Raw genomic sequence first — 16,709 nt, forward strand, 5'->3', positions numbered from 1 at the left:
TCAACGTGCAAGCGCGCCTGAAAGTATACGCGCAATTTTGCGTGATGTTCTAAACAGCAGCAACGGCAGCTATTTAAGGGAAGAAGCGAAATAGTACACAAATTCACTTTTTTTCTTCCTTTCCCGGGACGTTGATGAGGATGATGATGATGGTTTGGATAGATCTGGGTAAATATAAATATTCATGTTTGTTTTCGAAATTAAGGTGTTCTACTTTGGTGGAGGCTTGCTTTCTGGAGCAGCAGCAGCGCGAGGGTAATTGCATAACTTTAGGCGCATGAGCCAGGGTTTGGTACGATTTGCATAGCATTTTGCGTGTATTTAGGGGCGGCTGTGTGTTTTTCGGGGGGTGGGCGCTTTATTTATTCATAACTTGGTTTATGCTGATAATACGACGGCGAAGAACGGATCAACGCAATTTTAATGCTTGCTTAACCTCGTGGTAGATTGGCGGGGGAGAAATTTTAAGTGAGGGGGAGTACTGTACGTACCCCAAATGGCACTATGCGGAATTGGAATAATTTATCAAAATGCTTGATGGCGTCTTGCGGATTTCGGGGACGTGAGCAGAATTTCGGAGGATTACATTATTCTAATTGCAGTGTGCGGTGGCAAGTCCGGAAAATTTAACATATCGTAGAATTAGTGCTACGTGTCAAAAGCCGAAGCAAAGATAAGCCCATAAAAGCAAGCTAATTTTAAAGGCAAATTTCGGCAATAATTTGTGCCTGTCAGTTCGCAGCCAGGTGTGAAAGATAAACACCTCTTGCCCTTTTTTCCTCTACGATTAAGGTACCGCCGCTTCTCTCTCACAGGAAGAAATGTAACACTTTTTCCACATAAAAAAAAACGACTGAAGCAAAGGATTCAGGTCCAGGTGTCGGCTTGAACCCGCCGTGAGCACACTGATTAAAGGATTTACTCTAATTGCTAAAATATACAAAACAACCGGCAGCGGACGCGTCGGGTCGGCTTAATTAAAATTAGTCCAAATTATATCGCTTCCAGGAAGACCTCACTCGATGATGTCGTTGGAGAGAGGTTGTTGGGGCAGGGCGCTGAAGCTGGAAAGATTGATGAGATGGACCTGAGGGTTGGTGAGAGGTTGAGAAAGTTTGTTCGTATAAAAATAATAATTAAAAACTTCATAATATCAATTTCTGAAAATCCCTAAAGTAAAAACTGTACATATTAACCAACTCTTTTAACTTTTCGTGCACTTTTTTAAAAACTTTATGCAAATATTCGACATGGAGAAAATAGTGGTTTATGCAACAAGTTGCAAAATGATGTTTTTTCGCACACTTCTGAATAAGATTTTTCACCACTTCTGTTAGGCGTTCGTGTGTTTGATCATCTCAAAAACCAAACAGTGACGAAACATTAAACTTTTCAGCACTGTTACTTTTGGTATTGATAGGTAGGCATTTTTTTCACTATGTAAAAAAATCCAATGAGAGAAAAATATTAAAGACCTGGCAGCACTGTTCAAAAATATGAGCAATTGTTGAAATGTATTGTAACTGGTAACTTTCATGATAATATTACATCTGGAAAGGGGTACATCTTTATTTGTTATGTGTTATGTGTTATTTAACCTTAGAAAATGTGTAGTTTTACCGGTTTTTTTTCAGTCTGATTTACACATTTTTTTACTGTAAATGGAGCAAATTTTATATTCGGTTGTTGTGACAGTTCAGGAAGGGTGCAAAGCGGAAGGCTAAAATCCAATAGGATTGAAATTTTGTTGGCAAAGAAATAATTAAAAGAAGAGAAAAGTGATTTTCTTTATGTTTTAGAGACTTCTCAGACAAAGTGTGGGTGATCTAGTGGAATGCTGACTTCAGAGCTGTTCTGCGTGTATAAATGGTTTTTTTTTTTAAATAGCAATTCCGCTAACCGCTCTTGAAAGAAGTGTTACCGATGGAGATACATCAACAGTTGGAAGTGGAAGACCATTGCAAGAAACGTCACCAACGGAGGACACCAGCTGAACAGAGCCCCACCTAATATCCTTTTGCAGAGAATTTGTGATATTACTTTCTTAAATATTTCGCTATCTCTTTTTTCTTATCTTTCTTTATCTCATTCATTTTTAACTGCTTCTACTTGAGTATCTTGCGAAATTTTCATTCGAATCCTCAACTAAGTCTTTCGCTCTATAAAGCCTTACCGTTTCTTTAATTTTCTTATTTAAAAAAAGGGTTTTCACGCCACAACTGTTCTATAACTATTCGCTATGTTTCAATTAATAACAATCCACTTTATAGCTTTTCAGCTGGGTATGAAGGTAATTTGTTAAAACAAACATGATTCATGATATATTGAAATTTTATAAAATGACTATCCCTACACTTGACATACTCTACACAATACCTATGCATTCAGTAACCGGAGCGTTTGGTACGGTATGTCCACGCATCCTTCCTCCCCTGTCGATTCTGTGAAATGTGATCCGTTCTCAGAATCCTCTCTGCGGTAAACACAACGCAGTAGGGCTGGCCGCTTTAATTTTTGTTTTACATTTTCGGGTGTTCTCGGATGTACTGCAATTATTAATATTGACAAGAAAAGTGCTTGGGGCGTCATCTAATCACAAGACTTTCCAGCATGCTTTCATCGGACTGGCTGCGTTTGTGTTAGATTAGATTAGATTAGATTAGTAAATGGAGCAAATTTTATATTCAAACTTCTATAGATCCAGATTAAGTACATCTTTGGAAAGAATTTTAAAGACTTTTTCATTATAAATACGCTTTGATGTTTTGGCAACACTGTCAGAAGATATTGAAGTAAACACAACAGAATGGTTGAAATTTTCTAAGTTTTTCAATTTAACTGAAATCAAATTTGTAATTATAAATAAATAGAATTAAAAATGTATAATTTTATAACTTTAAAATAGTACAGACATAATTTTTTTTTAAAATCCTAAGATTTTTTTTGCCAACTTTTTTTTAATGCCAATCCAAATAGTTAGTGAAATTTCACGATTTCGCGGACAGCGTGAAATCCTCGAAATTTGTCTTTTTCCGCAAAATCCCGTGAAATTTTATGTTTGTGTGAAACTGCAACAATTTTTCTCAAAATATTTTATCAAACTCAAATAAGAATAAAATCTTGTTCAATTACTAATATAGGGTTAGTGAATTTTGACGATTTGAAATTCTTGTAATTTATTATTTTGTCATATAATTGTTTTTAAATAACATTATAATAAATATTTCAATCATAAAGACTATTTGAGTCAATTTGATTAGTTTGCAATTAAAAAGTTAGATATGAACCATTTGAAGAATTGTTCGGATTTTTCAGGTTTTTTAGAAACAAACTTTATTTGGTAATATTTTTATTTGCTGTAGTAAAAAAAATACTACTATTTTTTGAAAGGTGTTATTTTAAAAGAAATTAAAAGAATTAAGCTTTGTTTTATTCAAAATAAAATAAAGAGTACTTTATATCTTTGAAACCACCATTAAAAATAAAATTTTCTGAGTCCTGTTTAATTTTAACGATATTTAATTATTTGGGTCGATGGTTTCCGTAATAGTTAAGTCTGTTAATTTTTTGTACAAAAATTTCGATTTCGTCACCAGTTTTATTTTTTTTGCGTATTGATTTTTAATTTAGTTTTTGAAAAAAAGGTGTAAAACTCAAAAAATGTTTTGAATGAAAACCTTTAAAAATATTTTGAATGGACTAATTGTCCGAGAAAATTCAAACTATTTTACTAATTTAGAACTATTTTACTAATCAAGATTGTTGAATCTGGCTTTGATATGAAATTTAATAAAATGTAATCTAAAACAGAAGCAAATCAGCGAAAACTTTTTAGCTTTTTTAGTCGAATATTAAAAAAAGAAGTTCAATAAATTTTGTTTCCAAATCCATTCATAAACCAAGTGGAAACTTTTTTTGAAAATTAGGAGAATTGTTTTTGTGTTACATTCAAATTTAGTGATGATTTCTTTTGTTTGTTGAAGAATAATTTATAATGAATCATAAAAAGTAGTTTCTGTAATTTAAACATAAGGTTTTGAAAGTAATTTTAACATTTTTCACGTTCCGCGAAATTTGCGTGAAATTTGGTGATTTGAATTTGAGGTCCCCGTGAAATTTGCTATTTCAGAGAGTGAAAAATCACTAAGCCTATTCATATAGTTTTCGAAAGACCTTTTCGATGAGCCATAAAATATGAAATTCTGGAATAAACAACGTGGATACAACAATAAAAAAAATATATGGAAATTGTCCACGATGGATGGGGAAGGGGGAGAAGGGGGGGGGGGAAAGGGTGGTGTAGATTTCCAAAAATGTGTCCACGTGGTTTATGGATGGTCGCTTACCAAGGCCAGATATTTTGAATGAAAATTATTTTAAGATCAAATTTTGTGGTAATGATTTATAAATTTCTAAGTACGAAAGAATTAAGAAGAACTGCTTTGATTGAAAGTGAAAGTTTAAAATATTATTTTTATTTGAGAAACATTTTTGCTAAATGATTTCAAGAAAGAATGTTAAGAACTCTTATTCTAAATTTATCATTAGAAAGTATTTTGTTTAGTTTTTTTTAAATACATACAAATATGTTACAGAAGTCACTTTTAATAAACAGAATTTGTAAAGAATTATTAGGATTCAAATGATAAAAGTTAAATCATCATATGAAAGGTTGAATTATCCACTTCACCAACCAATGTTCCCATCTTACACCATGTCTACTTGCAGCACTCCAAGCGACACCTTAAGCGATTATCCTTGAAAACTTACCCTCACACACTTCATTCCACACGTGTCTCTCCGTTGGCACAAGAAGCCGTCTACTAACAATTCACACCGCCGTTGAGTATGCCCATTGAGAGGAAAATTTTCCCCGTGAAAACATCCTCACGTAGGCACTTTTTTCTCTCCGTTGTTCAGGAAAAGTGATTTTTCCATCTACGGGCAGCAGCAGCACCAGATGTGATAGACGGGAAAATCTTCCACGCACACAGACTGCTTCCGTTTGGACGGGCAGAACACGCGGGAAATCCAGTCGAGAGGAAAAGTTGTTTCTTGTTGAAATAGGGGGAGTTAGGTTAAAGTGAACTTTTCTTCTTGAAAATAGCAATTTAATGAGTTATTGAGATTTTTTTTCTAGAAATTTGATTTGATATTAAAACAAAAATTCAAAATCTACAATATTTAAAGTCACATCTTCCCACTTTCGAACAATATCACCTACCAGTCGCTATCGGAACTAACTCAGGCTCAGACGTTCGAAGTAATGGTTAGTGTGCTTCCAGCTGGCTTCCCTCGAACATAATTTAGGTTTCCTCAGACGTGTTCGACGAGCCCAACTCAACCCGAGAACGGAGAATCGTGGAGAGCCCTTCAATTGCCCCCGATATGATGTAACTTTGGATTAGACTGGCGGCGGAGGTGTCTCAGACGCGGTGTATGAGATAGGTGCTGGCAAAACTCATTTCCCATTCAAGTTTAGTCGCTATTTACCGACTTTGACATGGTAGACAGTCTGCTGTTGCGACAAGCTACAGATGTTCATGTTTGATATCAAATTGGTTGAAGAAAAATATTGAGACAGCACTTTAAACTAAGAATAAATTTTTAAAATGAGCTTCTTTCGCATGCGTTCAAAAATTGTGGAAAATTGTAAAGATTCGCAGCCATCTGTAAATGCTGGTAGATATCATGTCACCTCCGATTAACTTTTTTCCATATTTCGTAGAATTTCCTTTCAGCGTCGTTGACATTCCTCTCTTTTGTACACACAGCTCACCCTTTGGAAAATGTGGATGTCATTCTACCCTTGGGAAAACCAATCAACTTCAATCGTGTGTGTCGTCGATACCTTCCCGCCCACAAAACCGGATACGGAGTGGAGCTCCTGTCGATATCAATTAGCAAATCGAAAGGAAAATCTTCCGCACACAACTTCTTGCTTGCATGGTGTTGTACCGGTTCATACCCCGGTGGGATCGGAGTCATGACACTGTTGGCTGGAATCGATTCCTGGTCGCTTGACACTGCAGGATCACACCACTGTGCGTGATGTGCGTGAACAAGAAGTTAGATGAGTCGTGCGTATGTCACAGTGATCTAAGGGGTCATCCATTAAGAATGTGGGGACTGTTGGGGCCGTTTTTTGATCACATCTTCCATTTTTGTGGACCATTGTCCATGCAACAATTTTTTTTGTGACAAAAGGTTAAATGAACAAAAGATCGAATGCCAAAAGGCCGAATGGACAAAATGTCGAATGTGGAATAAATAAATAAATTTCTGTACTAATTTTCAGAATTTTCTAACATAGAATACATGTAATCAATGTGAAGAAATTTGTTCATTTTTTTTTGCTCGAATAAACAAATCCGTATTTTCCTGTGATTTTTTTCCATTTTTAATTACGGGTAGCAAGGGTCCTGATTGCTCAAAATCAACCACTCCATTCGCGAGAACAAATAGCAGGCGACGCGATACTGCCCTGATGAATTCCTACCGTTTGTCACTCTATCACCATTCGCTCCCAAACACTCTCTTTTCTACTCTTCTCTCTCTCTGATCGGCTCAGTTTCCGAACGGTTCAGACAGGCCGATCGTCTCCGATCACTCTGAACTGAAAACATTTTTTCTCTGATGCGCTGCGTTATACTCATTGATTTGGGTTGCCTAAAATCAATGTTATCAATTAAATTGTGCATTTATTCTGATTTCATAACATTATAGACACCATTCAAAGAAACTTCCACCAAGAAAAAATCAAATTGATGGCAAACTGAGGGCGTGAAGACAAAAAGACTGCCGCGCTGGCATTTTGTGAGAGTGGCTCTTCGCTGAGCATGGTAGTGTGTGAGTGTCGTCGAGCGACGGAGTAGGCAAATATTTTCGCGATGTATTTGTTCACTGAGTGAACAGTTCGGGCCACTCGCTGGCTGCTTGCGAGACTCATTCGCTCATGAATGCTAGCGGGTTGGAATAGGCGACGAATGCATAGGCGATGAGTGAGTGGTTTCTGTTCATTGAACCGAAAATCAGGACCCTTGTCGGGTAGTTCTTTTAAATAAATAGCAGAACTTTTAAACCATTTTTGCAGGGTATTCCCATTCATCAGATTTTTTGTACTTTTTTTATTCTTTCAAACATGACCAGTTCTTTTGAAAAGAGAATGTCTAATTTCCAACAATATTTTGAGAGATTTTGCATTATTTTAAGGCAAACTATGATGCAAACAATGCAAACCTAATTCAAACATGATCTGTTTTTTTCAAAGCTCTGATTACTAAAATATTTTGCAAATATTTTTTTTTATTTCTTAAAAAAACATATTCTTGGAAGTCGTAAAATTCCCACCGTGTGGATCAATCGGACCGCAACCTGGACCTGTCTCATGGTTGCGCCATGTACCTGTGCATTGAATTACAAACCCCTGAAAGTAGACCTTGAGGCTATTTTTGTATAAGAAATTCAGAGTTTTCATTGGCAAGTATAATTTGAGATATGCATTGATTCTTATGTAAAATTGTCCGGGAAACATTATGGTATTTATAAATATATTTAAGGAATGGGCGAAAATCAAGTTTTAAACCATAAACTGCAAATAAAGAATATTGGAAGGCATTTGAGTGTTTTTTTTCTAAATGAATTCCTTGGACGATTTTGTCTAAAATACAACCATAAGAAAGTCATTTGGTCTAATAATTGGAAACTTACGAGTAAAAGAATAAAAAGTTTTTTTTTTAGCAAATCGTTAAAAAGAGGGCGGTGCCAAATAAAGAGGGCTGGTCCAATCGGCACCAAACTTGGTATTTCTGTTAACTATCAATAGATGAAAGTTCCCTCTAAGTTTGGTCAAAATCGGTGAAGGTCGAGTTTTTTGGTTCTGATTTTCTTAAATTCTAGCAATTTTTATACAAAATATCGATTGTTTTGATGTTAACATCTTATTTGAGACCTAAAGAGTGACATTCACTAAAATTTCGGCCCAAATTTGTGCGATTCATAAGTAAAATCGAGTTCGGAATTCGAATCAAAAGTGTCCGGATTTCGAATCAACTTTTATTATTGTCCGGGATTCAAAGCACAACAAGTCCTTTTGATTTGGAAATTCTGAGGAAATATGGTTAGAAAAGACATATTTTGCATGCATTCTTTTTCTTTATCTCTTTAAATTGACTGTTCATACTACATCCTGATGATATTTCTACATTCCTAACTTACTACATGATTTTTTGCCAGCTATAACAAAAATGATATGCTATTAAGTGTCCGGATTTCGAATCATGACGTTACAACCTGGCAAAAATAAAAGCCTACTGGCTTTCAATAAGGTTTTATGAAAGTTTTAATAGAGGCTTGAAAATCAGATGGCAATACCATGCCAAACCGTTTTATCGCGTGATTATTTAAAACCAGGGGTGTTATTTAAAACCAAGGTTGTTGTAGCATGCAAAAAGCTTAGGGGAGAGTGGGGAGACTTGATCCCCGGGGAGACTTGATCCCAAGCCTGTATCTCGTCAGCATGTGGGTAAAACAATTAGCTTTGTTCTAGAAAGTTGTGCGAAATTGACTAAAACTCATTGTAGAAAACATAGAAAAAAAATTAAAAATGTTTAGATTGAGTTACACACATTTTTCTAAAAGTGCTGCAAAAAACTTCCAAGAGATCTTTTTTCTTTGTTTTGATAAGTATAGAAAACACTCAAAAATTATTCAAAAAAATATTTTTTATACATGAATTGTTTGATAAACATATCAACTCCAAAACCCTTACGCATTTGACGTTAAATTTATCGTCATACTATTTTTACAATCAATTGTTTAAAAAAGTGCGTTGAGGGAGACTTGATCCCTGCATTTTTACAGTCACTGGAATCAGCCTCAAGATTAATTAATTGAGCTGGGTTTTCATACATAGTTTCCTTTAGTATAGTTGTACATAACTAACTGCAGTTTGAAACATTTTTCAAATGTTTTGTAAACAAAAATTACCAGCTTTTGTTAACATGCTCAATTTTGGTCTAAAAAAGAAAATTTTAAGTTTTTAAATATTTTACATGCTAAACTTGTTATATTTTGAACACAAACGTACAGGTGTAATGTGAAATTGCTGTATCTTATAGAAAATTAAAAGTTTGGATTGATAAGAAACATTTTGCTTAAGATTTCTTCAAAATGTTGAAAGGGGGATCAAATTACCCCCAACATTTTGAAAATGCCGGTTTAAAATATTTTTTTAAAGCGCTTGGCATTATTCTAAGAGTTTATCTGATGAAATACCCTTATCAGCCAAACATAGTTGAATGTTTAAGCTTTCAATCCATACAAAAAGATCATAGTTTTGTGAGAAATTGACAGAGTTATGTGCGATACAAAAAAAGGGGATCAAGTCTCCCCACTCTCCCCTACTTAAAACCATCAGCTCCAAAATGAACATTTAACGCAGACAAATAGCAATGCATAAATATGGCGCTAAACGCGTGTTCTGATTAAATATGATTGACCGCCATCTTAGCAGAAAAAAATATAAAAAGCATAATTTTTATTAAAATTTGATGAAAACACACATTTTTGTTTAATTTCGGATATAATTAGCATAGTGGGTCTCGTGGCGCAGGGGTAGCGGCTTCGGCTGCCGATCCCGATGATGCTATGAGACGCGGGTTCGATTCCCGCCTTATCCACTGAGCTTCTATCGGATGGTGAAGTAAAACGTCGGTCCCGGTTTCTCCTGTCTCGTCAAAGGCGCTGGAGCAGAAATCCCACGTTAGAGGAAGGCCATGCCCCGGGGGGCGTAGTGCCAATAGTTTCGTTTTTTTTAGCATAGCGATAGAAGACTGAAATAAATTTGAACTTTATTTTTTTCAAAAGAATTGCTATCCATAATTTTTTTTGCATTGAAAACTAAAACTGCAAAAGAATTATATTTGATGAAGCGAGTTTATTCTTTTGGCTCTATCTCCCCCATATTCATCAATAAAATTTCAACCACAGCTGAATTTGAGTCATCATTTGCGAGAAATAAGCTATCGAATTACTTTAATTACCTTCAATACCTTTTATTTATCATCAACATTTTTGCAAACCATCACCATTATATCATTTGGCAAGACGAAGACTTATTTAATTCCAAAATTAAACCATAACACGTTTGCAGACGTATGAAACGTCATTTTTCCATAATTTCTGACTAGGTTTTAACAAAGGTTTTGTCAAGGCTTGGAGGAGCTTGTTAGGATTCAGTAAAGCTTTAAACTCCTTTGCGGGTTTTGTAAATAGGCCGTAACAACCTTTTGCGGAGGTCCTTTTTGGTTTAAAGTGGGGTTTAACGGGGTTCTGGGGATCTTGTTACGACTAAATGATTTTAATGTTGTTTTTGGCTGATAGGTTTTATAGCGGTTATAACAGTTACTTGGGCGGCCACATGGGATTTGGATTTATACAATTTTGCAATTATTTGAACATATGCAAAGCTGTTCCTGCCGAGATATGCAACGGGATGGAAAGATATTATACAAAAAAGGGAACACAGTTTTCCTGAAAAAAAAAACACTTAAAATTTGATTTAAAAAAATTCAAACATTTCTGAATCGAAAAAAATAGTTAAAAAGGTTTTGGCTGGTTTAAAGGAACTTTTACTTACTTTACTTTATCAGCAACAGGTCTATCGACCCAACGCTGAACTAATCGAAGATTTCCAGGATGCTCGATCTTGGGCCGCTCGTCTCCAGTCGCCTACAATGTTGGCCGCTCTTGCATCTTCGTCGACTGCACACAGCCAACGCGTACGAGGCCTTCCACGAAGCCGACGACCGCGCCCAGGTTCGCTGTTGAATATCGTTTTAGCCGCCCGCTCGTCCGACATTCTGGCTACATGTCCAGCCCACTTCAGCCTGTCGTGCTTGATGACTTTTACGATATCAGCATGTTTGTAGTCTTGGTACAACTCGAAATTCATGCGCCTGCGCCACCGGTCTCCTACTTGCTTGCCGCCGAAGATAGAACGCAGGATTCTCCGCTCAAAGACCCCAAGTGCTCTCTGGTCAGCCTCCTTTAGCGTCCACGACTCGTGACCGTAAAGAGCTACAGGGAGTATCAAGGTCCTGTACAGCGTGATTTTCGTAGGCGTCCTTAGGCTGCGGGACCTTAGCTGGCTACGAAGACCGTAGAAGGCCCTGTTTGCAGCACTAATCCGCCGTTTCACTTCGCAGCTCACATCGTTGTCGCACGTCACAAGTGTACCAAGATATACAAACTCATCCACCACCTCATATCTTTCTCCATCTATTTCCACCTCCGAAACACCATCACCTGCACTGCCACGCGCTCTGCCAGCAACCAGATACTTGGTCTTGGCAGTGTTGATGGTCAGTCCGATCTTCGCAGCTTCCTGCTTGAAAGGGACGAACGCCTCCTCCACTGAACGACGATCAATACCAATGATGTCGATGTCGTCAGCGTATCCAAGCAGCATGTGCGATTTAGTGATGAGTGTTCCGTTTCTTTGCACGCCTGCCCTTCGAGCAGCACCCTCCAACGCTATGATGAACAGTAAGTTCGAGAGAGCATCGCCCTGCTTCAATCCATCCAACGTAACGAAAGCTTCTGATGTCTCGTTAGCTATTCGCACGCTTGATTTTGCTCCGTCGAGCGTTGCACGAATCAGTCTTATTAGCTTCGCCGGAAAGCCGTGTTCTAGCATAATTTTCCAAAGTTCGTTTCTTTTGACTGAATCGTACGCCGCCTTGAAGTCGATGAACAAATGGTGTGTTTGCAGGTTGTACTCCCGGAACTTGTCGAGGATTTGTCGCAGAGTGAACATCTGGTCCGTCGTTGACCGACCCGCTCGAAAACCGCACTGGTATTCGCCGACAAAGGTCTCGGTCAACGGTCTCAGCTTGCTCCACAGGATTCGGGATAGTACTTTGTACGCTGAGTTGAGGATTGTGATTCCTCGATAGTTGTCTTTGCCCTTTCTTGTAGATTGGGGTGATGAGCCCGTCTAACCAGTCGATCGGAAGCTGTTCTTCGCACCAAATTCGCTGGATGATTTGGTGCAGAATCTCGATCATCCGCGCGCTCCCGTGCTTGAAAAGTTCGGCCGGAAGTCCGTCCTTTCCCGCGGATTTCGCGTTTTTGAGCTCCTTTACAGCTTTTTCCACGTCCTCCAACGTAGGCGGGTCCACAGCTATTCCATCATCCTCAACGTTCATCCTGTCCTCGACGACTCCCTCTCGCATCTCACCGTTCAACAGCTGTTGAAAGTGCTCCTTCCACCTGGCCGCTACCGCTGTCTTATCTGTCAACAGGTTACCTTCCCTGTCGTTGCACATAACAGGGGAAGGCGTCGCTTTCTTTCTTACACCGTTGACAGTTGCATAAAACCTCCGCTTATCGTTCGCGTTGTATTGTGCTTGAGCTTCGGCAAGTACTCACTCGTCGTACTCCCGTTCTTTTCGGCGGTGGGTTCGTTTCTCAGCTCTTCGCAGCTCGCTGTATCGCTCACAGTTTCGGCGCGTACCCTTCACCAGCATACGCTTCCTGGCCTCGTTCTTCTCGTCCGTCACTCGCTGGCACTCCGCATCGAACCACCCTTTGGGTTTGCGTCCTCTGGTCGTGCCGATCACTTCGGTAGCCGTTGTGTTGACGATGCTCTGGAGGGCTCCCCATTGCTCGTCCAGGTTACCCGTAGGCGCGTCCTCGTTGATCCGCTCGTCGAGCTTCCGACTGTACTCTGCAGCAACGTCGCTGCTCGCGAGGCGCTGGACGTTCAACCGCGCTATCCTCGCAGTCCGCGGGGTCAGCACGTTCGACAGCCTAGCTCGGATCTTGCACGCTACCAGGAAGTGATCAGAGTCGATGTTCGGTCCTCTGTACGATCGGACGTCCATCACGTCCGAGAAATGTCGACCATCCACCAAAACGTGATCGATTTGTGTGCACGATTCGCCATTCGGGTGTCGCCAGGTGTGCTTCCGAATGTTCATGCGCGCAAAGAAGGTGCTACAGATAGCCATTCCTCTGGCTGCGGCGAAATTGACCAAACGGAGGCCGTTGTCATTCGTGCGAGGATGAAGGCTCTCCTTGCCGATGACAGGATGGAAGAAGGCTTCCCTTCCGACCTGCGCGTTTGCGTCTCCGATGACTATCTTCACGTCGTGTCTTGGGCACTCTCCATAGGTCTTGTCGAGACGCTCGTAGAAAGCGTCTTTATCGTCATCGGGCTTGTCGTTCGTCGGCGCGTAGATGTTGATCAGGCTGTAGTTGAAGAATTTGCCCTTTATTCTCAACACGCAGATCCGGTCATTCACCACCTTCCACTTGATGACTCGGTTCTTCTGATCCCCAATCACTACGAAACCGACTCCGTGCATCGCCTTTTCGCCGCCACTGTAGTAGATGTGGTACTTGAAAGAGGTGTTGGCGATGGGGTCCACCGCCGTGAATTCTCGCTCTCCATGACCGGGTCATCGAACTTCCTGGATTGCGGCCACATGCACGTTCAGCTTGTGCAGCTCCCGGGCAAGAAGGCCAGCACGTGCAGGATCTTGGAGAGTTCGAACGTTCCAAGTACCGAGTTTCCAATCGTTGTCCTTTTTACATCGCCTGGTCTGATGCCGATTAATCCGTCCTGAATTTCTTCTTTCGTTTTTCTGAGTTGGTGATTTGCTTCGGTATGCCGCCTAACCAGGGCTGCGAATACCTAGTCTCGGGGTGGGGCTGCCACCTTGCAGCTTCCGGGACCCAGCTGCGGTTTTCTCTCGACACCGTAACGGGGGCTTTTGTCTCGAAGCTTAACGGTACAGCTACACCCTCCGAAGAGGGTGGAGCCCCCCCTTACCCTGTCAGCATACTACCATAGTTCCCACCGGGGTTGGTTACCCGATCTCTCCAATGGTTACTAGTATCCCGGCCAGCGCCGCGGGGAGGCCAGGGTATCGGAGTTACTGAACAAGAGGCTAAAGGACCACTTGGTGGGTCTATTTTATACCTACGGTACTCGAAGTACCTATGGTACGCGTTGTCCAGTCGTTCGCTGACCAACCAAGGAACTTTTAAAAATATCAAAAATCAAAAAATCTAATTATTCGCTCTACAGCATTGCATTGCCTTGGCGTTCTCGATTGCGAGATTCCTATTCGAAACTAGGTGTCCGAAGGATTGATTGTTGAGGCAAACCTCTTTTTACACCTAAGCTTCCATCCACCCCGGGATTCGAACTGACGACCTTTGGATTGTTAGTTCAACTGCCTACCAGCGACTCCACCGAGGCAGGACCCAGGGAGACGACTCCTACACCTGGACTGCTCTAACGACCTAACCTCTAGGTTAGACCGGGGCCAACATTTACTTCCTTGTCCGACGGAAGGCGTGATCAGACAAATCTCGTCTCAAAATTTGCCACCGGGACCTTCTGAGAATAAACCCAGGCCGACTGGGTGAGAGGCAACCACGCTTACAACTACACCACGGTCGCGGAATTTTTAAACATTTCATAAAAAGATTTTAAAAATCAAATCACAACCCTTACTTCCACCTCATTTCCAAGAAAAACTAAAGAAATTTCCTTTAACATTTTCCCAGTCTGCTCGGCTGGCGTAGGTTCGTGCTCAAATTCGGGAAATATCCAAAGACGGGGGTGGCGGACTTCTCGAAAATTAGTCGAACGACCACCTAGTCGAACCACCACCACCACCGTCAACACACAAATTTGCACCACCAGCCCGCGCCCCTCTTGGCAGAACACATGTTTCTGCCGGTTTTATTTCACGATGCATTTGGAAAAATGTCAATCTTAAAGCGCGACGTCCAAGGGGTTGGCGTAGCTTCAACTCTTCAACGCCAAAGTGCGAAACGAATTTTGCCTCCCTCCCTTCGACGAGGCTCCGGCATGCAATTGAAGTTTTCTGTGAAAAGTGGTTTCTATTGCAATGAGGGGAACTTCACCCAGTCATAACCTCACTTTATTTCTGATAGTAGGAACGGGGGTGGTTGGGGAACAACTTTTAAATCAGAAAAGGGCGACGGAGGTTCCGGGATTCATCAGCGTGTGTCTGCAGCGGAGTTCGAGCGCAGGGGAAGTCGGGGTCTACGTGATTAGAGTGCCAAGTCATGCCAAGCCAAGTCGAGTTGATAAGCAGGGCCCGTGCCAGTGCACGGTTCGTGACGGGGCGCCCCGTGACGGCTTTAAACGAGACTAGTTCCAACTCAATTTGTTGTGAAATGTGCCGGCAGTTGGGGGTGGAAGTTCAATCGCGTGAGTGGCGTTTGAAATTTGAATTATGTTAAGGAGTTGCTGGCTTGGTTTATTTAAATTTTGGCTGGATTATTTTAATCAAAAAGCTCATTTAGATAACGATGCCATTCTGAACAGTCCTGAAAACACATTTTGCAACATAAAAATGCAAAGCATGAGGAAAAAAAAACAAAAAAACTTGTATTCAATATTTTATTTCAGATAAATTCTGATCAGAATCTTTGTTCCAAACAAGCGTTGAAATCACTGTGGTAATTTCAACACCACAAATTAAGTGATAAACACTAAACTTTACGGTGGAACCTTCTGCTAACAGAAAGTTTACATTAATTTACAGCAATATTTGCCATCCTTGAATCCGGTACAAGTTTGAAACTTATTTTTTTCCACCCATTACATTCCTGCCCTTGTAACAATACCACCCTCTCCCTCTCCAGAAAACCCCCAAAATACAGCTCCCCTACATTAACTCCACCCCCCACCAAACCAGCCTGGCGAAAGAACAAATTGAACCCGCTATTAGCAGCAAATACCGAACGCAAATATATGCTATTTTCCACCCACCTCAAAACCACCCCCAACCAACAACCATGGGGGGTTTTGCTTGCTATGTTGTGTCGTGTTTTCATGAAATGAAAATTTGTTCGAATATGCTGCTGCTGTTCCTCCTCCCTCCCACCCATACGTCAGACCATCGTTCGGGAAACAACAACCCGAAAAAGTGTGGTGGGTGCTGGTGTTGGTATTGGTGGGTAATATTGAGTAGGTGGAATTATGCTGTGCGGGAGCTAATTTTAAATACTTTGCATTTTTGCGAAGGGGGTGGCGGGTGGAATTTTGGTGACCACTTGATTTCTTGCTTATTGAAATAGGGTTATATCGATGTCTTAAAAACAATTCAAAAATTCAACGGTAATGTTCTCTTTTTTGACAAATTTGTAAGTAAATATTTTTTAATAAATTTGAAAAAAAAAATCAAAAATTCATTTCAAAATTTCATCTAAACTGAATTTACCCTATCATAACAGAAGCAATCCTCCACCAAAAGAGATCCCGCCTTCTGATTTTGAAGCTCAGTGTACGACTCATAACATGAATCCCACCCCCCACCATCTTACAGCATGACATGGTCGGAAAACTCGTGTGTGCGATCACGTGCTCACAGCATTTGTTTTTCCTCCCCGACGACGACGAGACTCGAAAATGGGGAAATATCGGAAAAATATTGCCTCAATGGGGGAGGGTGGAATGCAAATTGCAACGAGGGAGCAAAAGGCCACGTGGCCCAGACTTTACAGACTTGCATGGTTGCATGCATCTGGGTGCACCTTCTCCAGGTGCCCAGGTTGTTGAACGTCTGATGGAGACTATTAAAGGGGGTGCGATTTGTTTCCACTTTGACAGGCAAACAGAGGATTGATTGCATTAGACGAAGCAGGCAGGGGCAGGGCGCTGA

The 16,709-nt window shown here is 40.4% G+C and overlaps 2 protein-coding genes across 2 annotated transcripts in view; one reads left to right on the top strand and one right to left on the bottom strand.

Annotated features, from left to right (window-relative positions):
* LOC6036065 (insulin-like growth factor-binding protein complex acid labile subunit) overlaps positions 1 to 16,709 on the top strand; it is a 68,671-nt gene that overhangs the window by 23,460 nt on the left and 28,502 nt on the right. The gene's annotated exons all lie outside the window — the stretch shown is intronic.
* On the bottom strand, positions 1,016 to 16,381 carry LOC119765947. The gene is made up of 6 exons (XM_038250228.1): positions 16,372 to 16,381; positions 13,473 to 13,543; positions 12,433 to 13,403; positions 11,968 to 12,315; positions 10,979 to 11,897; positions 1,016 to 1,087 (listed from the first exon to the last, which is right to left on the bottom strand). The coding sequence occupies exons 1-6, from the start codon at positions 16,379 to 16,381 to the stop codon at positions 1,016 to 1,018; spliced, it is 2,391 nt and encodes a 796-aa protein (XP_038106156.1).

Source organism: Culex quinquefasciatus, chromosome 2, assembly GCF_015732765.1.
Source record: "Culex quinquefasciatus strain JHB chromosome 2, VPISU_Cqui_1.0_pri_paternal, whole genome shotgun sequence".
Lineage (NCBI taxonomy): Eukaryota > Metazoa > Arthropoda > Insecta > Diptera > Culicidae > Culex > Culex quinquefasciatus.

Coding starts and splice junctions, on each gene's coding strand:
- LOC119765947 (XM_038250228.1), bottom strand. Junction 12,316..12,432: donor AAAGAACGGGAGTACGACGA/GTGAGTACTTGC, acceptor GTGCAACGACAG/GGAAGGTAACCTGTTGACAG. Junction 1,088..10,978: donor CTATCTTCGGCGGCAAGCAA/GTAGGAGACCGG, acceptor ACCAACCCTCAG/GTCCATCTCATCAATCTTTC.